The 22,507-nt window shown below is 53.6% G+C and overlaps 1 protein-coding gene and 1 long non-coding RNA gene across 5 annotated transcripts in view; one reads left to right on the top strand and one right to left on the bottom strand.

The window, feature by feature from the left end:
- Positions 1-17,981, top strand: part of KLHL29 (kelch like family member 29) — a 302,647-nt gene extending 284,666 nt beyond the window's left edge. For 3 of the 4 annotated variants that reach the window (XM_044390578.3, XM_026519608.4, XM_026519616.4), the window contains 8 exons: positions 3,429-3,631; positions 4,328-4,587; positions 7,018-7,216; positions 7,361-7,543; positions 7,750-7,930; positions 13,021-13,214; positions 13,581-13,725; positions 15,790-17,981. In XM_044390578.3, the coding sequence (XP_044246513.2) occupies positions 3,429-3,631; positions 4,328-4,587; positions 7,018-7,216; positions 7,361-7,543; positions 7,750-7,930; positions 13,021-13,214; positions 13,581-13,725; positions 15,790-15,973 (1,549 nt within the window). In that variant the 3' untranslated portion in view covers positions 15,974-17,981. The remainder of the gene's footprint in view (positions 1-3,428; positions 3,632-4,327; positions 4,588-7,017; positions 7,217-7,360; positions 7,544-7,749; positions 7,931-13,020; positions 13,215-13,580; positions 13,726-15,789) is intronic. The other variant, XM_026519626.4, reaches the window with a different exon arrangement.
- On the bottom strand, positions 17,605-21,880 carry LOC130543191 (uncharacterized). Its single transcript, XR_008958351.1, has 2 exons — positions 20,625-21,880; positions 17,605-17,873 (listed from the first exon to the last, which is right to left on the bottom strand). It is a non-coding gene; the product is annotated as an uncharacterized LOC130543191 (long non-coding RNA).
- Positions 21,881-22,507: the final 627 nt, after the last annotated feature.

Genomic DNA, 22,507 nt, shown 5'->3' with positions numbered 1-22,507 from the left:
CATGCAGCAGGGTGGAAATCACATCAGAAGAGTGGGGTCATCCTCCTGAGCGGGTCAGGATGCCATCCATATTCCCCACCCTCTCCGTGACTGCCTCCCACCCCCCACTACCCCGTGGTTCCCCGCCCCCCCCTGCCATTTTTCCAGATCAAACTTACAAAATGAAAGCATCTGATCACTGAGGTGCGTGAGGGGTAGATGAGGGACTAAAGTCTAGAGAAGGCAATTCCTGTCCAGGTGAGCAAATTGCTCATGGTGGGATCTCAAATGGTATAATATTGGTGATGAGGCATTCTTGGCACACGCACAGACCCAGGCCTGCCAAGCAGAGGCTGTGTCCCATACCCTGTGAGAAGGTGAGCCGGGGAGTTTTGGTCTTCTGACAGAACCCACAGGTCCTGTGTGGGCTGGGCAGCACCAGCCTGCCCCACACTCCCACCCCCAGTGTTAGGTTCATGGCCCAACCTGACAAGGCTGTCACTGCCCATTCCTGCCCTGCTCCACCTCCAAGATCATGTCAGGACCCAGACCGCCCAGCAGCTCCCAGTGCTCCTTGCTGCTAATTGGAACAGGATGCTTGGACCCCAAGAGCCAGCTTAGGACAGGGACAGAAAAGTCATCTGTGGAGGACACAGCTCCCCATCAGTGACGAGGGCCACCCATCATGGGCAGTGCCTCCCAGGGGATCCCTGCTCATAGGGAAGAGACCTAAGGATCACCGAGGCCCAGTCCCAAGACCATCCGATGGTCAGCGATGGAGAGTCACCACCAGCCTCCCTCGGCCCCACAGCCGTGTGGACACTGAACACGTGTGTGCAAATGAGCTACACGAGGCCTCACCACCTACAGATCTTGACCTCGGCCACCCAGCAAAGCCTCCATCACGTTCCCAAGTATTCCTCCATAACCAAGGGGAATGAATGGCCATTCTGCCCACAGCGTGGCATCTGGCTCCAGGGGCCTCCACCCACTTCCTGAATGTCCTTTGCCCAGCAGCCCCCAGCTTTCCCTGGGCAGCTCTCACAGGGGTCCTGAAGGAGCAGCTACAGCTTTGCACCATAGGGACAGTGGTCCTCACCAACCCTGGACAACACCTGTGATGGTCGACACCCCATGTGCCTCCTCATGTTGTCCCTGCACTCCTTGGCCATGCAGGTCCCTCTCCCGGGCCCAGACTCTGGGCAGGACAAGCATCTCCCACAAGCACAGCCACACATGTCCCATCAGACTCCACACTCAGGGCCGTGGGCTCCCCTGGCCTTCCATCTGCCTAACACCCCTCCCCACAGGGTGATGCTGAAGGTTCTCAGGGTCATGTGTCACGTGCAGTCCAGTGTGTGTGTGCGTGCGTGTGTGTGTGTGTGCACAGCTGAAGTCCACCCCAGCTCTTCACTGAGCTGGGTCTCCTCTGCTGAAGAACCGTAGGTGGACAGGAAGGCCGGCCCGAGGTGGAGGCTGCAGTGGCTGGGAGGCCTTGGGAGGATGTGAACAGTCCAACTTTGGCCCCATGAGTCCTGCCCTGGCTGTGGCCCAGCAGGACCTCTGCAGATCATGAGGGTGGGATGAGGAAAGGCCAGGCAGCAGCACGTAGGAAAGAAGGCAGAGACTGCAAAGCCAGAGTAAGAGGTTGACCAGATGGCCCCTGAGCTTTCAAGCGATCACATAATGAACTATTTTTACACTTAACAAAGTTACCCAGGCATGAAACTCTATCCCGACAGCAGAGGACTCGGTGTGTTAAGTCACTTGAATAGTCACACAGACCCTGTATGTCTACAGGTTTGAGAGGGGCTCTGCTCAGACCCTCAGCTTAGCCAGCACTGCTCCCTCTCAGCTTTCCCTCCAAGCCTGGAGGCAGGCCCCTGCAGGCCTCGGTGACATGAGCCATTCTGTGGGGTGGGGAGCCCTGAATGAAGTCACAGCTTCCTCTGTTCCCTGCCCCGTCATATTGGTGCCTTAAAAGCTGTTGGTGGCCAGACTGCAGAGAATGTTGCTCTCGTGGGGACATTTCAGGTTCTGTGGGGTAAAGCAGAGTTTCCTGGGCAAGGTGTTTTCCAGCCTCTGTCACATAAACTCTCCATGGGACTTGAGACTTCATCCAGTTCAATCCTCTTGTTTTGCAGAAAAGGAGCCTGAGGGCCAGAGGGGCAAGGTGGCCCGCCTGTCGGTGGCAGGACTGGGGCACGCAGGTCCTCTAGCTCCCCGCCCACACAGGAGTCAGCCTCTCTCGGGGGTTGTAGCTACTGGACACCTCACACCCCCACTGCCAGTCACAGGGGCGCCCAAGGGACCAGTCACGAGAGTCTTGCCCCTGGCCGCCTCAGGGGTGGAGAGATGGCAGAGTTCATGGCCCAGCCTCGGGCAGGACCAGGCTCCGTGCAGGAAGCAGGACTGGTCAGAGTGGCCGAGATGGGGTGCCAAGCCAATCACCTCTGAAAAACCTGCCTCCTGACTCTTAACGCTCTGGGTGTCTTTCCTCCTGGTCACTTCTGTATCGGTGTGATTTTTGCTTCATCTTATCTGTTTCCTTCCAGGTCCAGCTTTAGGGCGCGGCTGCCAGGCCTTAGGAGCCTTTGCAATGGTTTCGTATTTCTGTAGACACCAGATATGAACATATTTATATATTTGTGTCCCTCCCCTGCTCCCCCCCAGTTCACAAGCCCGATGCACACTCTACACGCAGGCCACTCTGACCTCTGACCCCGTGTTCCATGTGGCAGGAGGGCCCCGCCCCGGGCCAGGTCCCAGGTCATGGCTGCTGGCTGTCTGTGGCGGAAGTCCTTGGTTGTTCCCCTTCCCCTACCCCCAGCTCTAACCATTCTGTCCGTCTATCTCGTCTCGTCCTCAGTTTCAAAGCAATGTCATGAAGGGCTTCCTTTCCATGCCTAAAAGGAAACAATATGTTTTTGGAAGTCGGTGGGGTTGGAGTCAGGGCTCCGGGGCAGCTTGGGGTGATCGAGGGGCATCTCCGGATTGGCTGTGTTCGCAGCCGGTTGGGAGCCTCAGTCACACTGGCGGCTCCCCCCTTGGAGGCAGCCGGGCCCCCGGGGGCCGGGGCCGGGCCCTGCTGGCCATGTGCGGCCGAGACGCAGGAGCCAGCAGCAGGGCGGGACCGTATTGTTTCCCTTTGAGGCCAGTCCTGGTCCTCGTCCCCATCCACAGCTCATGCTTTTTGATTTGCATCTTTTTTTGCATGGACATGCCAAGTAGTGATAAGCAGGGTTTTCTGTTCTGCTGGGCGTCTCTGCTCAGACTCTTCTCTTTCAGATCCTGTGTCAGGCCGTTAGGTTCAGGTGTGTCATTGCTGTGTCCCTTGAGTCCTAAAATGAAGGGCGTGACCGAGGCGTGCAGGGAGATCTAGCCCTGTGAGGAGGCGGCGCCGTGGCCGCAGGGTGGCAGGTAAGGGACACCCTGCTCTCTGTGCCTAGGTCGGTGCAAGACGGCGGCCAGGGCGGCCGAGAGAAGCTGGAGCTCGTCCTGTCCAACCTGCAGGCTGACGTCCTCGAGCTGCTGCTGGAGTTTGTCTACACGGGCTCCCTGGTCATCGACTCGGCCAACGCCAAGACGCTGCTGGAGGCGGCCAGCAGGTTCCAGTTCCACACCTTCTGCAAAGTCTGCGTGTCCTTCCTCGGTGAGTCCGGGGCCACGGCGCGTGGGTGGCCTGGAGGGAATAGCGCGGATGGGCCCAAAGCTTGGAGACAGCCAGGACTTAGACGGGAAAGGCTGTGTGGACGCCTCCGGGTGCCGCTGGATCTCACGAGGCAGTTTGAAGATGAAAATTCGGGTGACCGTATGCACTGGCACAGACCTGGACACGTCCAGGCTAGAATAACCATCAGCCAGACCTCAAGAGAGCCGGCTAGACTGTGGCCAGGCCTCGAGGCCAGGGTGGGTGAGGCTGAGGCCCGTGGGAGGTGGCGGGTGGGTGTATGAGGGGTGTCATTGCTGGTGGGATCTGGAAGGGGGAGGCTGTCACCGTTACAGAAGACACTGTCAGTCTCCACATGACCCTTGCCCCCAGCCCACGCCCGGGCCCTGAGGCCCACAGCCGTGAGGAGGCCCCCGCACTGACACTCCGTACCGCATGCTCTCAGTCCTTCTGCCGGGACCTGCGGGAGCAGAGGGGGGCCCGGGGAGGCAGCATGAGACGGGGCAGAGGGAAACCCAGAGGGTACATCCACAGCTCCAGTGGTCTGTGGGGACCCCGGATGCTGGAGGCAGGTCACAAGGACATGGGCTCAAAGAGGGATCCAGAGTGTCAGGCAGTAGGAAAGATGGCCACCCTTCCAGGGCCCTGTGGTCAGTGGTCCTGTGCTCTTGCCCCCAGAGAAGCAGCTGACGGCCAGCAACTGCCTGGGGGTACTGGCCATGGCTGAGGCCATGCAGTGCGGCGAGCTCTACCACATGGCCAAGGCCTTCGCGCTGCAGATCTTCCCTGAGGTGGCGGCCCAGGAGGAGATCCTCAGCATCTCCAAGGATGACTTCATCGCCTACATCTCCAATGACAGCCTCAACACCAAGGCCGAGGAGCTCGTATATGAGACTGTCATCAAGTGGATCAAGAAGGACCCCGTGTCCCGTGCACAGGTAGCCCCCCACCCCGCCCACCCCTGCTCCCTGGGTCTGGGGCCCCGTGCAGGAATGGCGTCTGGAGCAAGGATGAACGGAGGTGGAGGAGACAGGACTGCCTGGTCTGACCGTCAGTGGGAGCATATAGGAGCCAGTAGGCCTGGGCAGAGGGAAGCCAGAACTACTCCTGTGGGCCGCAGAGAGGTGAAGGGAGGGATGAGAAGTCAGTCACCAGAGTGTCCCAAGGGCTGGCATTCCACGTGAAGGAGACTCAGGCCAGCCAGAGGCCGCAAGGCCTGCAGAGAGAAGTGGGTGCCTTGGGGTTCCCATGAGCTCAGAGCCGGCCGGAGGAGCCCGACCCATACTCTGCTTTATTGAGATGGTGGGGACCACCTGGACCGAATGGAAACCGTGCTGGAGATGGGAAACCACTGCACACGTCATAGGAGGGAAGGCCAGTCCCTCAGAGGGGACAGCTGGAGAAATCAGAGCCAGAATCCAGGGCAGAAGGAAAGGAGGGCAGGGTCCCCAGGAGGGGCATCCGAGTCACCGGAAATCAGTCACACCCCAGCGGGATCTCTGGGGCAGAAAGTACTGGCGGAAGGCTTGGCCCAGAATGGAACTGCCTTGATTCTAATATGTGCGGGGCCCCCAGGAGTTAGTGCAGACACAGGTAGCTCTCAGGAGAGCTCAGAATCCACCTGGAAAGCAGCGAAGGGGAGACTAGAGTCAGGGAGGCCAGGGCCCAGAACACCCGGAGGTAGCCGAGAGGCAAATGACAAGGGTACTTCATTGCATGGGGAGCAAGAAGGGGCACAAGGGAGGGAGGGGGATGGGCCAGCAGCGTGGGGCTCTCTACCCTGGCCCAGCCACTGAGCCCAAGAGAAGAGGGTCCTCTGATCAGATGGGGAGGAGGCAGTCAGGTTGGGCAGCTGTAATGGTGACTACCATCCACCATAGCCGCCAAATCTGTGTCTCTGGCCCAGACCTTGTCTTCGATTGTCTACTGCACACCTGTGGCCAAGGTCCCCCAAGCCGCTCTAATTCATACACCCCCAAAGCTACACATCTGTGTTCCTTCCTTCAGTCTGCCCATTACCCGAAACAGAAGCCTAGACGCCTCCCATCCCTGCCACGTCCATTGGGCCGTGCGCTGCTGTCACTTTGCCTCCTTATTGCCTCCTCGAAGGGCCGCCTTTCCCTCCCCATTCAGGCCCCTAATCTCACCAGCATTGCTGAGGTGGTCTCCCGAGTGGTTGCCCTGCCTTCTGTCTTCTCCACTCCAAATTCATTCCCACCCTGCAGCCCGAGCTAGCAGTCTTCCTAAAGAACACATTCGATCGTGTCATTTCTTTGTTTAAAGCCTCTCGTGAGCGCTGTCACACACCCTGTGGGAAACACCACGCCAGCCCTGGCAGGCAAGGCACGGGGCAGTCAGGCTGTGGTCTCCTTCACCTCCCCAGTGTCATTTCCCCTGTCCACCTCACCCCCCAACAAAGACCTTTTGCACCCAACAAGAATAAGTTCCAAAGACTTCCCCAGCTGCTCCTTTCTCCTTCACACTCCGATGTCTCCGCATGTGCTTCAGGCTTCCTCCCTCCTCTCCTCCTGAGGCCTGGAGAAATCTGCAGTCCTTCCGTACCCAGCTCAGACGGCATGTACTCCAGGAAGCCTCCTGTCCTGCACCCCCAAAACTCCTAACCAGACTCCTCCTCGGGGCCCTACTAGCACCTTCTACTAATGGATCCTCCCCCACCTGCCATTTTACTGCGTGCATGTGACGCTCAGAGACTGGGGCTTACAGGTCTCACTGACGTTCCCACAGTTAGGAATGTCACCGACCATTTGTTGCATGAGACCAAAGCCGAGTGGCGAGCGAAGAGTTTGCCAGGCAGGAGGGGATTCAAGTCAGTTCATGAAAAGCCTTCAGTGCAGGTGAGAGGGTCCAGGTGCCAGTCTGAGGCCGTGGGATGCCACCCAAGGGCGTTGTAGGTATTGGGGAGACGTGGGCTGACGGGTGTGACTTGCAGGCCTCGTGGTCACTATCGGCCTCCCTGGGCCCTCCCACCTGTTCCTGACTTCCTGCCCCACATACACCTTGTCAGGGCTCAGGACTCTCATTTCCATCCCCCCACAGCCTAGGGTGAAGCCGAGGCCCAGGACCTGGGAGGAGGCAGGAATGAGGTGCCAGAGACAGGTGGATGGTTCGCCCCAGGGTCAGGTGCGGCACACCCAACCTCCCCCATTCCTCGCCTCTGGCTGAGGGGAGCCCCCACTATCACTGTCTAGGCCGGGGTGAGCCGTGTCTACACTCGCAAGCCAAATGCGGACTGGAGTTGCCCGTGTCGTGCAGCACCACACCCGTCCTCCCTTTCTCGTCAGTACCACCGGCCAGACGTGGCTCCGTCTGCATAATCCCATCTACCCTGTGTCTCCCTGACCCCGCAGTACGCCGCGGAGCTCCTGGCCGTGGTCCGCCTCCCCTTCATCCACCCCAGCTATCTGCTCAACGTGGTGGACAACGAGGAACTGATCAAGTCGTCAGAAGCGTGTCGGGACCTGGTCAACGAAGCCAAACGCTACCACATGCTGCCCCACGCCCGCCAGGAGATGCAGACGCCCCGAACCCGGCCCCGCCTCTCAGCAGGTATTGAGGGCCGGGCCCCGAGCTCCCCAAATGCAGGTGCCATGGTGTCGGCCGACTCTGGGCAGTCCCCCCAGCGAGAGGCACTGGCACGGAGGCCGACAGTGTGGGGCTGTGTCCGACGGCTGGACATCTGTGCCCCCGCAGGTGTGGCAGAGGTCATCGTCTTGGTTGGGGGCCGGCAGATGGTGGGGATGACGCAGCGCTCCCTGGTGGCCGTCACCTGCTGGAACCCGCAGAACAACAAGTGGTACCCCCTGGCCTCGCTGCCTTTCTACGACCGAGAGTTCTTCAGCGTAGTGAGTGCCGGGGACAACATCTACCTCTCAGGTGAGGCCCCTCGGGGCGGGACTGGGGACTGGGCACAGACTTCCTAGGGACTCCTCTTCCCACACCAGGGCTAAGGAAAGCCAAGGCCCAGAAAGGTCCACTTTGCAGGTGAAACCTTCTCTTCCTGCCCCTGGGGCTGGGCCGGTGCGGCCGTGGGCCCTTCCTTACTCCCCGCCTGCTCTCTGGACCTCCCGTACCGCCTACAGGTGGCATGGAATCGGGGGTGACGCTGGCCGATGTCTGGTGCTACATGTCCCTGCTCGATAACTGGAACCTTGTCTCCAGAATGACGGTCCCCCGCTGTCGGCACAACAGCCTCGTCTACGACGGGAAGATTTACACCCTCGGGGGACTTGGCGTGGCAGGCAACGTGGACCACGTGGAGAGGTAATGAAGTCACGTCACAAAAGCTAATAGCATGTTGCTCCTCCCACCCAGCCCCAACCCAGCTGAGGCCAAGCCGAGACAGGACATTTGTAAGGCGGTAGTTGCAGGCTCTTCAAACACAGCAAAGAGTGAGGACTGAGGATGGGGAGAGGGCAGCAGGAAGGATGAGAGCTGCCCCACCCCTGAGGTGGGGCACTCTTGTCCCATTCATTGGTCAGACAAGCTGGGGGCATGAGACCCACTGTGGGCTTGGCTGGCCTGACCAGGCAGTTAGGAGGCGCCCTGGGACTGGAATTCCCAGCCCAGAGACTTGCGGGGGCTGTAGGGCAAGTCTGCAACTGATGGCCCAGATGGGTGTCACATCCCTGACTGTGCCTCCACGTCCCTACCGAGCTTGAAGGCTCCACACCGGGGAGCCCCTTCCTCCCTCTTGCAACACGGGGAATGGTCACTGCATGCAGGTCTGGCCAACCATCTGGAATTCTCCAGAAGCGGAAACAAAGCCATGGGCTGGAGAACCGTGTGCGTGAGCCTGCCCTCTGCTGGAAGTCCCAGGTTGGCTTCCTCGCTGAGGCCCATTGACAACTGGCCACACAGAGTATAGGGATCGGGCATAGGCAGGAGGGGCACAGGCTGAGGCGGGCACTTCTCAGGGTGCAAATACTCCATCTTTCCCTTTGAACTGGAGACCATTCTTGCCCAGAACGGACACCTGGGGGAGGAGCCATGGAAAGAACGCAGGAAGGCTCGTGAGTCAGCAGCAAAAGCTGGGGAGGCCTCAGAGTAGTCCCGCTTTTGGAGAAACTCGTGCCCCCAACAGCGGCAAGTTAGGCTGAGCTGGCCCCAAGTCCCAACCTGGGAGGCCACAGCTAAGATCACCAGAGCCCTTTCTCCACGTCCTCGCCTCCTGCTTGCCCACCGCCCTTGGCCCACGTCATCAGCTGTCACGGAAAGCACATCTTCCCGTGTGACAGCATTTTGCCTGTGGACCCACACGTACCCCTCAATTTGTATTTTTCCCTCAGTGGCTAATTGGACACTTGACAAATGTTACAGCAAAGATAGTTTCAGAGTGAGACAAGCTCTGGATGTTCACTGTGGGCTTTTAACTCCCCCAAGTGGAGCCCAGAGATGGCTCAGTAATGACATTTAATTGTCATATTGATTTGGAGTTAATGGGGAATCCCTGTGTGATTATGAGGATATTAACACTGCTGCTGAGCCTGGGTCAGCCCTGATGCCGACAGCCTTCCGTGGGGCCCACTGCACGGCTCTCACGTCCCAGGGCTTCCAGAAGCACCAGCTTCCAGCCGTTTGTCATCCAATAATAAACACATGAAAAAGGAGACGTTTTCTATGTAGGAGTAAACTGAGCTAGATCTGTCATCCTGTCTTGCTTTTGTCAGCTATTTTTAATCTGCTAAGATGCTGATTACTCATTTTGCAAACTTATACTTGTTGATAAATACAGGGATTTGTTCGAGGATCAAATGCACCAAGAGGGGAGACAAGCTCCGCTCCCCTTCGGCTTGGGATCAATTCTCCAAGGTCCGGTAGCAGCCTCTACTGGCCTTCCCTGGGGGGCTGGGCCTTTGTTCCAGTAAGAAATATCAGCTAGGGCACTGTGTGAGCAAGACCACCCCGGGAACCTCAATAGATGGGGGAGCCATCCAGGACAACAAGGTGCCCTAAGCCCTTCCTCAGCCCTCTGGCACCTGCGGCTGTCCTTGCAGGGACAGAACTCAGACCCGAAGACCTCTGGGTGGTGTGCACACAGGTGGGGTGGAGGATGCAGGCAGAGGGGACGCCCACTGCTTCCCGAGGAACATAGCTGGAGCCCCTTTGGGCAAGTAAATTCTGTGCCACATGGTGGCAATGATGAGAATTCAGGGTGACAAGAAGGTCAGTGTAATGGGGACAGACACGAGGGTGCTTTGTTCCCCAGGAAGCACTAATGGAACAAATTGCTCTTACATTGATAATGAATGAGATATATGGTACATTATAATTATATTACATTACTGTATTACAGGAATAGAGCAAGATTATATAATTATAGATTAAAACAACAGTGCAATAGACAAACCTGTATTATATCATTATATAAATAACTGGGTCTAATACTTCATAGCAATATATTGCACGAGCTGTGGTTACCGGATAAATGATAGCAGAGTGCCTCACTCCACAGGGTCATTTGCATGTCATTAGCATATCCTTCTCAAGCAGGAGGCTGACAGATTGAGCTGACGGAGGGCTTGTGGCTTGGCAATCAGCCACCTGGAATAACAAGCTCTCGGGAAATTCGCATTTGGCGGAATGTGCCATTATACCGAGAAAGCCTGAAGACTAACAGCCACATAATCTTCCACTGTCACCCAGCTCCTTCTGCAGGAGCTCTTTGGATCCCTGCCATATTGGCTTAAAAAACAGATACCTGAACTTCTGACACTGTCCAAAAAGACACTTACTCCATTGCCTATTAGCCACATATCATTCGTCTGGGGCTTAATTGAATCAGCCCCTGCTGCCCTGTAAGGTACTTCAGCCTCTTCTCAAATCCTGAGTCTTCGCAGGCACAGAGCTGGGCATCTCACCACTGTCCCCTCATCCCTGTCTCAGAGCCTGGGGCACCGGCTGGGAGAGGCCATCTTCGGGATCACTAAGCCGTGACCTTGTTATGCCTCGTGCCCCAAGGAGCCTCATGGGAAAAAGCGGGCCCCACGCGCTTCCCAGGAAAGGAGTGCTGGCAAAAACCCAGCCCATAGTGGAGGCCCCCTCGGGTCCAGAACAGGTGAACAAGCCATGTGGTGAGCAGGAGATGGGCCACCAAGTGGAAGGTCCAGAGTGAGTGCTGGTGAGAGCAGCCCCGCAGGAACAATTGACCGGGACACTGAGAACGGAGACCCAAAAGCTGCCCAGGGCGACCTCAGATATCACAATTTCTTGGCCAGTCTGCTTGATCCCAAGTCTGCCCCTCTCAGCTGCTTCCTGTTGTCACTTTTGTCCCCGCTTTGTCTGGTACTCACATTCCATCACCTCTCCATGCTCTTACTTTGTCCTGCAATACATACACCGCAGATCTGTTCAATCCTGTGACTCTGCCCCTTCTCCGTGCCTACCTCCAGGGGGCTGAACGCTGGTGGAGAAAATCCCACCGTCTTGTAGATTGGCCCCACTACAGACTGAAGTCCTCCTACGTCTACGGGGCCCTTCATGCTGCAGGGCCCTTGTCCACAGTTTCGCCTGCTATCAAGAGCGCGTGTTCCTCATCTCCTCCTCCCCCAGCAAGGCTCTTATCCTATGGATGCCAATATCCTGCCAATGCTGCCTCCTGCTTCACAGATCAGGTGGCTCCATTCGTCAAGAACTCTCTCCTCTCCCTGCCATCACTCCTGCGTATGAACTGACCATCACGCCATCCTGTCCTCCTCTCTCCTGCCCGCATGGACACCACTTCCCTCTCCACTCTGGATCCAGCCTACATCCCCCCCCCCCAAGAGCCTCCCTTTATCAGCTCTCCTCTCTCTTTCATCTGTATTTAATCTTTTCTTATCCATTTGGGCTCCTTCCTATCAGCGTGTAAACATAAGTAAACTTGTCCCCCTAAAATTAAAACAAAACCACGGTGTGCTGGAGCTCGTTCATACTGGCTCCTGAGAGTACCTTCAGGAACTCTGCAAGCCTGTTGATAGTTACAGGTATTAGTAAAAATTAAATCCTACAAACTTAGAACTAAATAAATTATATTAAAAACGAAGATAATCCATACTCAAAACTCATCACTACCTTTTTTTTTTTTTTTTACTCTATTCTGTGCTATCTATGCTCTGGAGGCCAGACGTGTCTGCTATGTATATGGTGGGGATACTGTCACTATGCTGCCGTGTGTCTCTTCCCAGTGCCACGTTCAGCCATGTTCCATTGGTAGCTTGAAATCAGCCGACAGGATTCACATCACAGAAATCAGCAAGTGCTACATAGCAGGACTTTTTCCCTGGGGAGCTTGTTTCTAAACATTTATCAGCATGCCACCAATGAAAGCCCTCTCTTAGTTCCATATGCCTTTCTAGGTTCCACCTTCTCTGCCCCTTTTCCCAGCTAAGCTTCGCCCCAGAGAAATTTCTACCTGTCGTGGCCACTGCCTTCCTTCCCATTCACTCCTCAATACACAAATAGCTCTGCACCTCCCATTCCACTTAAAGTACCCTTGACAAGCCCTCCAGGAACCTGTTTGGGGCTTCTTGACCTCTCACCACATCCCCCACCCACGGAGCTGTCTTCCAAGGACCCCCTCAGCTCCCCTCTTAAAGGCCGGATTTCGCCCAGGGTCCTCAGCCTTATTCTTGTCCACACGCTGCATGTGAACTCCCTTCAGTTGCCGGCTCTGTGCCAGTGATCCCAGAGCTGAATACGAACGCTGCCTGCCACCAACTCTCCCCCTCACATCCCCAGCTCGTTACCCACAGGTGCTTTAAACTTCCCGTGAATAAAACTGAAATCATCTCTTTCCTCCAAACTCCCCAACCTCAATTCCCTGTCCCCTGAGTAGTGCCCCCTCCCGCCAATTTCCCACGCCTGAGACCCTGAGTCATCCTAGGTAACTGCCTGCCTTAGTGACAATATCAGTTAACGACTGAACCCCATCCGTTCACCTTGCCTTCTGTTCCCACTTCCTCTTGTCCTTCCCTGGTCCAGCCCCCCGTTTCCCGTTTCCAGCCCAGAGCCTGGCTGTACAGGAGATGCTCAGTGCGGCACTGTTGGGCAAAGGGTATAAGGAGCTGGATAGAGAAGGATGAAGGGGCCTAGAAGCTGGGAAGCCCTGTGTGAGCATAGAGGTCGAGACAGGCAAAAAGAGCCCACGGAGGTTCAGGAGGAAGGCTGAGAGGGCCAGTTTGGGCCAGATCCTAGGTGACCTTGGGTGACCCATTCCAAGTGCCCCCAGCTGTGTGTGATCTTGGGCTATGCCAGTGATGCCAAGGGCAGGAAGCAGAGGTTGGTGCCCCCCAACGTCCGCTGCCTTGGTCATCATCCCTGCCCTGCACAAGGCCCACTGTTGACGTTGGGCTCTTTTTCTCCTCTCTCGACAGGTACGACACCATTACCAACCAATGGGAGGCTGTGGCCCCTCTACCCAAGGCAGTGCACTCCGCAGCAGCCACGGTGTGTGGCGGCAAGATCTACGTGTTTGGTGGCGTGAACGAAGCAGGCAGAGCTGCGGGGGTCCTACAGTCTTACGTTCCACAGACCAACACATGGAGCTTTATCGAGTCCCCGATGATTGGTGAGCACCAGCTCTCCGCTCAGCCTGGGGCCAGGGCAGCATCCCCTCCTCATTGTTTGCCTTGTGTCAGCATCCCAAGCCCAGAGGGCCAGCTAAGCCCAGTGGCTCTGCAGACCCAAGTCCGGGGGCTGGGGGGGGGGGCAAGCCCCCAGGCCAGGCAGAGCCACAGACCCCACAGCGGGACGAAGGGCCCGCTCGTCCGCATGCCAGGTGCCTCCTGACCCCGGGCCTCGTCCTCGGGTTAACCGGTGACATTGGAGGTCCTGCCAGAGTCCGTCCTCCGGAGGGCCCACTGGCGAAGGAAAGGGTGGGGAGGGGGCGGCCCGGAAGACAGGCTCTGACCTGCCTGCCCTGCTCTCCTCACAGACAACAAGTACGCTCCGGCCGTCACCCTCAATGGCTTTGTTTTCATCCTGGGTGGGGCGTATGCCAGAGCTACCACCATCTACGACCCCGAGAAAGGGAACATTAAGGCAGGCCCGAACATGAATCACTCTCGCCAGTTCTGCAGGTGAGGGCCACGGTCGTTCAGCTCGGGCTGGGAAGGAGGAGGGCAGGGAGGGAAAGACGACAGGAGAGGTTTGAGCACGATCACGATAATGACCAGAGCCACTCCCAGCGCCAGAGCAGCCCCCTGCCCAAGCACAGGTGTGGACACGAGGGCCAGGGCAGAATGGGAAGGGCCCAGGGGCAGCCCGTGGCCCACAAGCCCGACTCTGTGGCTTCAGCTGACCCATCTCCAAGCCAGGAATGGAGGGCTTCGTACAGGCACCCAGGTGCTTCTCTGGGGATAGGTGACGGCAGTGCTATGAGGACAGCTCTCCCCCAGGACCACCTGCCCCCTCACAAAGGGGAGGTAGTGCCAGGCCGTGTCTGTGCAAGACCTTACATGGGACAAGTGGCTTTTCAAGGGATGTTCTGACCACCTGATCCAGGGAGCGGTACAAGGCACAGCTGCCTTGGAGTCTCAAAGCTGACGGGGCAGAAACACACGCAGACCAACCACCACGGGAAGAGAGGGGTAGAGGTCAGGGTGTGGCTTGGTTCCCAGTCTGCCTGGCCCTGTGGCCCAGAAAAATGAACCACCTTGGGCAGTGAGACAGCAGACCTTGCTCTTCTAGCCCCATCCCTTCCCAGACTAAGAGGATTAAGGAAATAAGAAGGGGTCCCAGAAACCCCATTTTCAATATGTGTATAGCAGATCTTTCCTGAAGACATCTTGCGCCCACGCAGAGGTAATCACCAAGTCCTCAGTCCGAGCACCCACTGTCGGTGCAGCAAAGCTAGAAAAGCTGTAACGTACTACTAAGCTGTCCTATGACCTTGGACGAGCAACTTCCACTCTCTGGGGCACTTCTCCTATTGATGAAGCAGGCAGTTGGACTAGATACCCACTAAGTTCCTATTAGCGTGAAGCTTCTACAATTCTTGGGCCTTACATACTCCAAATAGTGGCAGTGTGCAAGCCACTCGGACTACACTGTCCGCAATAAAGACAGCTGGAGATTGAGCACCAATCTCAAGGACTTCCGTGCCTCGTCGGAGACTAAAAGTGGGCACAGAAAGACTTCCTGCCTGTGAGGAGCTGTAAGCTGGGTCTTGCAAGACAAGCAGGGGAAAGATGTGCCACCCAGGGAGCAATCTGAGGGCCCCAGGTGGCATGCAACAGCAGGGGAGGAGGCTGGAAACTTCAGGTAAGCTGTCTAGACCGCCGCGTTCCATTCCAGGCTCAGAATTTCGGAAAGAGGTGGGTGACTTTGCAAGGATATTTGCTCAGTGGCAGGGGCCAGTCAAGAAGACGGGGCTGTTAGCTGACAGGAGGGAGAAACTGGGGCGGGACGCGTGGATCTGGCAGCGCGTGGGACGGGGCAGCTGAGATGCAGGGAGACAGGAAGAGCAGACAGGCGCAGGACGTGGTGCTCTGGCCATGGCAACAGCTGACTGAGACAACAGGACCGAGCCCGGGGCGCATGGGACGGAAGGCGTCCTGGGCTGCCATGGTAACAGCCCTGCCGAGAGGCCGCCGGGCCCTGGCAGTCACGAGCGGGCAGCGGCACCAGGTCACTTGTGCTCAGCCGTCACAGCAGGGAGCCTGGAGTCTGAGCGCCTGGGCAAGGGTGAATGTCCCCGTCAGGAAGTCCGTGTTCAGTTATGATGTAGCTCCTTAAGGTCCTGTCCGCCACCATCCTTGCGAGCCGTGTTCTCTGCCCGATCGGAGCGGTAAGAAGCCTCCATATGGGCAACACGACATGATGCTCCATGAATGGATTCGAGGGCCCACACACGAGGCCGTTCCCCCGCCATCTCTCGGCGGTGCGGCAGGCCCTGGGATGCCCAGTCTGCAGTGTCCCCCACAGCGCCAGGGGCGGTAGACACACGGCATCCCGACGGGCCCTAGAGGAGAGGTGTTCTTCTTAAACCAGCTTGGGTTACAGGACGGAGGAAAGCAGTGAGGGCCCCTAGGCCTTCTGCAAAGGGGGAGAGGCAGCTTGCCCCGGGACAGGGTATTAAGAATCCGCCTCCAGGCCCAAGGTGGAAGTGAAGTGGCTAATTCTGTCCCCGCTTCCCCTGACAGCGCTGTGGTGCTTGACGGCAAGATTTATGCCACCGGAGGCATTGTCAGCAGTGAGGGGCCTGCCCTGGGCAACATGGAAGCCTACGAGCCCACGACCAACACGTGGACCCTACTACCCCACATGCCCTGCCCCGTTTTCAGACACGGCTGCGTCGTGATAAAGAAATATATTCAAAGCGGCTGACGTCAGCAGGAAGCCCACGATGAGACTGGACAAGCCTGGTGAGGCAGCCGCTACTCACAATGATGGATGTTCAGCAACACCAGTAAGAGGCTGATAGACACAATCAAGGGAATCACTGCGCTAAACATTTTGAATACTCTCTACATTGAATGTAGAAAATCATCCTCGCCTTTGGGGGAAACGGGGGCATAGCGCTCCAAGCGGCAGGAACCACAACCATCCGAGCAGCCGGGCCTGGGGGCTCCTGCAAAGGCACTTGCTCTGAATGGAGGCGCTCGCTCTGCCCGGTGCAATAGAGTTTCACATATTTTTCAACTGGGAGAGAGAAGCTGATTTTTCCTTCCCGCAGAGCAAGCTTGATCCCTAAACAACCATAGATCAGTTATCCTATGACAATACTAGGTGTCAGGCTCTCTTGGAATAAGATCAAAGTGTCCTTATCACTTTGATTCCTACTTTCGTTTTTGACCAATCTACACTTTTCAGTGGCCGAGAGAAGCAAAGGGACAATACTGTGTGCGGCACAAGGCCCAGGAGGCTCCTGGTCCCCCCGGGCCAAAGAGAGATCCAGCCACCCGTGCCGAGCCAGACGTGGCTGGAGCGGCCGTGCAGGGGCAGCCAAGGCCGTGCAGGGACAGCTGGGAGAACCTTTGTCCTTCACAGGTTTTTCTACCGTGTTTTTGCTGGAGAAGGACAGGTGACTGTGCTAGCTTTCTCTTGTCCGATATGAATTATTTAGATTTCCAAGGCATTTTCTTGATAAACAAAAAGGCTATTTTTAAGTACTGAGAGAAGGAGGAGGCCATGAGAGGATATGCGGGAATTCCCAAAGCTCTTTGTAGGTAGGGCCAGAGTGGGGCATTTGCTCTAATTTTTTCTATGTGCAGAATAGAGGATCTCTCCTGGGTGGGGGTGAGGGCCCCCATTTTATTTTTTAAAAAATGTAACTCCTGGACAGCCCCATGAAGAGCTGTGCCTCGTGGAGGTGTCAAAGAAGATTCTGTTCTAGGAGACCAGTTCTGGCTCATGACACCAGTCCGGCTCCCTCCATGAGGTAAAGCTGAGGACCCAGGCCGGGTGGGAAGGGAAGGAGGGAGGGAGGGAGAAATAAATGTCTACAAAGCACAGGAGACTATTTTTGATATTTATAGCTATATATTAAGGCACCTGCCACAAGAGCTCTCAGGATGGGGACAGCCTTCGTAGAGGAGCCACGACAGCCAAGGCCTGGGGGGGCATGAGCAGAATCACTCTTCCTGTAGCGTATTAACCAGAGAAAGGGAAGCCAAGAGGGAGGTCACACCGTGGCTCATGACAGAAAGGCCTTCCTGCCAGTCCTCAGACCCTCAAACCTCACGCGGTGATCAGTTTCCATTCCAGGGCAAGAAGAGAGCCGCCGCCACTGCGCTGTTTAGTTGAAGTTGGTACCAAATACGCATTCGCCATTTTTCTATCCAGGAAGTCAACTTGCCGTCATTTCATGATAAAAACCATTTCTAAGGAGAAAAGGACAGGACATGCTTTCCATCTTTCGGTATTCGATGACACGAAATTCCAATTCTACTGTCGGGCATCGACTTCTAGCACTGCAAGTGTGGCCCCCACTTGGACAAGATACCGAGCTTCGTTATGCAGTTTTTAATATTATTTATTCTTTTAAAAAGTAATAAGCACAAAACTACATACATTGTATGTCATTTAAAGTATTTATGTCAAACAGGGTGCAAGTGTGAACCCAAGGACTGGAGCACAAATTTCTAACTGCCTGGGGCAGGGCCGATGTTAGCGCTGGTGAGCGTCTGCCTCCAAAGGAGGTGTTAGCGGTCAGCAAGACTCAACACAGATGACATTGCAATTCCGTTTCTCCTCATTTATCACACTGGAGCAAAACTGGCTATTTCTGTGAATGATATAAAACAGGGTTCTCTGTAATGGTATTGTACATAGTATATGTTTATTGTTAAGTTCTTGTTATATTATAATAAATATATTTATAGATCTAGACTCAGAAGCCAATGGAATGCCTTTGTGTGCCACCATCCTTCCTGGCCGCAGTGATGAGCAGCCCCATGGAGGCCCGCCCCTGCTCTCACGCATCAGCCGTCTGGGCTCGAGTACAGACTTTAGTGCAGACCTTGATGATGAGAAAGGACACGACTCCGTAGCGAGGGAACATACAGACCGACTTTGCTCTACGAAGGATATCCACACAAGGCTTCCCTGGGTACCAGGTAGGATTGCTCACTCTCTTGCAGGGAAAGAAGTTTAAATTTAACAGGGTAGTAGGAGAAGGGAGATTCACCAGCATTTCATCCATGTGAAGAGCCCCATGCCCTCAGTCCCCAAATCTCACTAAGACGTAGCATCTTCTTGCAAGAAAACCTGTGAAGAAGGTGCATCGGGAAAGGTGGGAGTGGGAGTTCTTCAGAGAACTCGGCTGAAGCCTATGATGGTTGACCAGACACTTGCCAAATAAATATCAGCAATGCTATCTTCAGAAACACCAGTCCCAGAGGAAAGGATGGAGAATGGGTAGAAGATTACAATCATGAAGAGCTGAAATTATCACCTATTATAAAAAACCAAGCAATAGTTTTGTTAGCTCCTTCCTTCTCTACTCTCTTTCCCCAAATCAAGGGAAATGTGTTCTCTGGGCCTCTGAAGAGTCTGTGTACTCTCACCACACAAGATGTGTGACCGCTCTATCGGGAACCCGTGTAACTATGGGAGGAGTCTCTCTTGTTGGACTCAAGCTACTACCATCAGACCTGGCAAGGGTCACGCACAGAGGAATGGATCACATTGTGCGTACCTGTGTGCACATGTGTGTGCATGTGTGTGCACGTGTGTGTGCATGTGTGAATTTTTTAAAAAATCATAACCAAAATAAGAAGAAAACAGTCAGGAAAAATATTTGTAGTCCATATGACAAAGGATTAATATCTTTATTAAAGAGCCTACGTAATTCAGTAAGAAAACATTGAGTGATTCCGGTTGTTAAATAGGTCGTAGACAGACCCTACAAGGGGAAACATTGCTAGTAAGTGTAAGACAAGTTCAACATCGGTAGTTATGAAATAATGACACTTCAATAACGAGGCATTATCTGCAACTACTAAATTAGCTTCCCAAACCTAAAAACAAAGCAGAGAGGTGCTGGGGGGGCTCCAAGTGCTAATGAGGAACAGCGAAACTCTTTACCGCCAAGGGCCTGAGGAGCTGAAACGGCTTCTAGAAAGCAATGTGGCAGGTGCCATGTATCAAGAGCCTAAAAGGTCTGACCCAGTAAATCCACTTCTGGGCACCCATCAGGAAATGTCAGAGAATAACTAGCTCCCACCTACTGACACTAACTTTATGCCAGACGCTGTGCTAAGCACTTAAAGCACTGAATGCTTACAATTCTACAAGATAGGTGCTAAAGGCAAGCAGCAATATAAACAACATTTACGAGTCATATTTGTATATGATTGCGATCATGTAAGATATGTATAAAGACAGATACGCTACAAAGATACATAAAATATGTATATAAAAATAACCAGATGTGCAGTCATAAAACTACTAATTGTACTGATACAACTGTGGGCGATTTTCCTTCCCTCTTCTCCAAAATGTATATAAAGAGATGTTACTTTTATAATAAAAAATATAGGTATTTTAATAGGGAATCGAGGATAGAAAGTAGACTTTCCCCTATATTTTAGCCTAAGAAATTTTCAAAGACCATTTCTTATTCTGGCCACCAGAAGCAATGGAAAAGTTAGAAACATTTTAGGATAAAGTAACAAAGAATTACAGATAAGAAAATTGCAGTAATAATCAAGATTTTTTTTTTTTAAACCTAAAGGCTAGGGTGAATGGAATATATCTTTCAGTGCATGAAGATTTTCATGAAACAAATGAACTTCTTTGGGTTCTTGGAAGGCCAAGCGAGATGAAAAGGACAATAATAAAGAAGGAAAAATTCTAGTTCCATGTAAGGATAAATGTATTAGTGCTAAACTCTGGAACAGATTACCAAGGTCCTTGGGAAGGGCTTCTCTAATTAAATCTCAATCAAATCTTGGTATAGTATAATTGCATACATTATCTCATTTGATCCTCTCAACTACCCTGAAAGTCACAGGGCATCGTCTTCACTCCTGAAGAAGAAACAATCTTAGAAAAGTTAAGTGACCTGTATGCAAGGCAGTTATGCCACACCCCAAGTGTTCTCCATACATTATCACGCCCAGTCCTCCTAACAATCCTGCCGACCATCCCGGCTGCACAGGCTCCAGACGTGAAACAGAGTTGGTCTAAGGCACCCTCGCGCTCAAACCCCGCTCAGTGAGACTCCAGAGAGCCCGTGCCACTTCACACGGCCCCTCCAAGGCTGCCTAGAGTTAGGTAGCTCTTAAGACTCCAAGACCAAGACTCTTTGCTCCTCTCCAAGCTACCTCAGAAATCCGTACTAGGGAAAAGAATTCTGTTAAGCCGCTCTGTGTTAGACACAGTCCCCTTGGGATGCAGTTTTCCCTTTGCCTGGTAGGAACCTCAGCAACACACTGGCTCCTCCACTAAGGCTTCGGCTTGACACAGGAAATGGTTCTGGGGTAGGGAAAGAGTCCACTGACGTGAGATACTAGACCAGCCATTTCTGCCTCACCTGAAGTTCCTCCTGTGAGCATTCACTCGGTAATGAACTCTTCAGGGGTTCCTCACATTCTTGCCAACCATGACTCCGGCCTGGGAGAGTAAAGAAAAGGGAAGAACAGCCTTAGTATTGGCTGCACCATCCTCGGCTATAAAGGGCATATCATGACCCTGGCATCCAAGAGGTAGGTTAAAGCATTCCCCGCGCTGAGCCAAGGGGCTGACTACAATGTGAAGCCAACTCCAAGAAGTCTGCCTTTACCACATGATGGCAAAAAATCAGACAATCCAAAAATCTGTGCTTACCTTCCCAGATCTATATCCCCTGTGGCTCTGTTGCCCTCTGTGGCAGGTCACCTGACTGTCTTTCTCATGAAGGGTGAGGACAGCCTTTGAGTGGATCATACTAGGGCAAGAGGACTATGTGCTCAGCAGGCGAGGGCCATGCCCTCTTGCCTTCCCCCACAGGGTCCCTCACCCTGATGAGTGCTGACAGCCACGTTACTCAAACTCACCTGGCAGCATGAAAAATGTTTGGAGTTACGGAAAGCACAAAGGCAAGGCTATGAATCTGTGCACTGCTTTGGCCATCCCTGTTGGCTACAGATGACTGAAGAAGCAACGGTTGTTGTGAAAGCATTTTTATTGGCCATGTGTATAGGACTCCATTCTCGGGGAACCTAGCCACTGCTAGACAGACCTGTGCACCGTGGGACTCATCAGCCTGTCTCCTCAGGGTTTGGGCCTGGGGACTAGGCATCCCTGTGGGTAAAAACCAGTCTTCGGGACTCTACAGTTCACCCCTCCACGCTCCAGTACCTCTCCATCCCACGACCTTATTTTAAGCCCTCATGATTTCTTGGCTTCTTGTTGCTATAGCTTCTTTCTTATGGTTATTTCTTAAATAACAGCTTTATTGACATATAATTCACATGATAAAATTCACCCTTTTAAAGTATACAATTCAGTGGCTTTTAGTAGTCACAGCGTTGAGCGACCATCACCACTGCCTAATTGCAGAACATTTTCACTATCGCAAAAAGAAACCTGAGTCCATTAGCAGACGCTCTCCACTTCCCCACCGCCAGGGCATGGTAACCACTAATCTACTTTCTGTTTCTAGGAATTAGCCTATTAGGGATACATCATACAAATGGAATCATACCATATGTGGTCTCCTGTCTCTGGCTTCTTTCATTTAGCATAGTGTTTTCAAGATTCACCTATGTTGTACTGTGTATCAGCACTTCATTCGTTGTTATGGCCAAATAATTCTCCACTGAGCAGGTATATTAAATATATATATATATATATATATATATATATATATATATATATATATATATATATATATAAATGGATACATTTTGGGACGCCTGGCTGGCTCAGTTGGTAGAGAATGCGACTCTTGATCTCAGGGTCGTGAATTCAAGCCCCACATTGGGCAGAGATTACTTACAATTTTTTTAAACGGATACATTTGGTTTATCCATTCATTAGCTGATGGACATTTGGGTTGCTTCCTCATTTTAACTATTAAGAATAATGCTGCTATAAACTTTTGTATACTGTACAAGGTGTTGAGATGAAATAAATTTGGGAAATGCTAGGTTTAACAAGGTTAAACAAGTTTCTTTACTACAGAACTTCTCAGGGTCAAAAATAGACTAATGTTCACTCCAATTTTACTAAAGTGGATATGCAAGGTAGTGTTTTCCAAACTTATTTGGCCATAAATTGCCCCCCCCCCCCGCCGCCGGCCCCCAAATCTAGAAGACTTTTCTTCTCTTCTAAAATTATGATATAAGGAGCACCTGGGTGGCTCATTTGGTTAAGCATCTTTTTTTTTTTTTTTTTAAGATTTTATATATTTATTTGACAGAGAGAGAGACAGCT

The sequence above is a fragment of the Ursus arctos genome, unplaced genomic scaffold (genome assembly GCF_023065955.2).
Source record: "Ursus arctos isolate Adak ecotype North America unplaced genomic scaffold, UrsArc2.0 scaffold_8, whole genome shotgun sequence".
In the NCBI taxonomy this organism is placed as follows: Eukaryota; Metazoa; Chordata; class Mammalia; order Carnivora; family Ursidae; genus Ursus; species Ursus arctos.
This window is presented reverse-complemented; position numbering and strand designations above follow the sequence as displayed.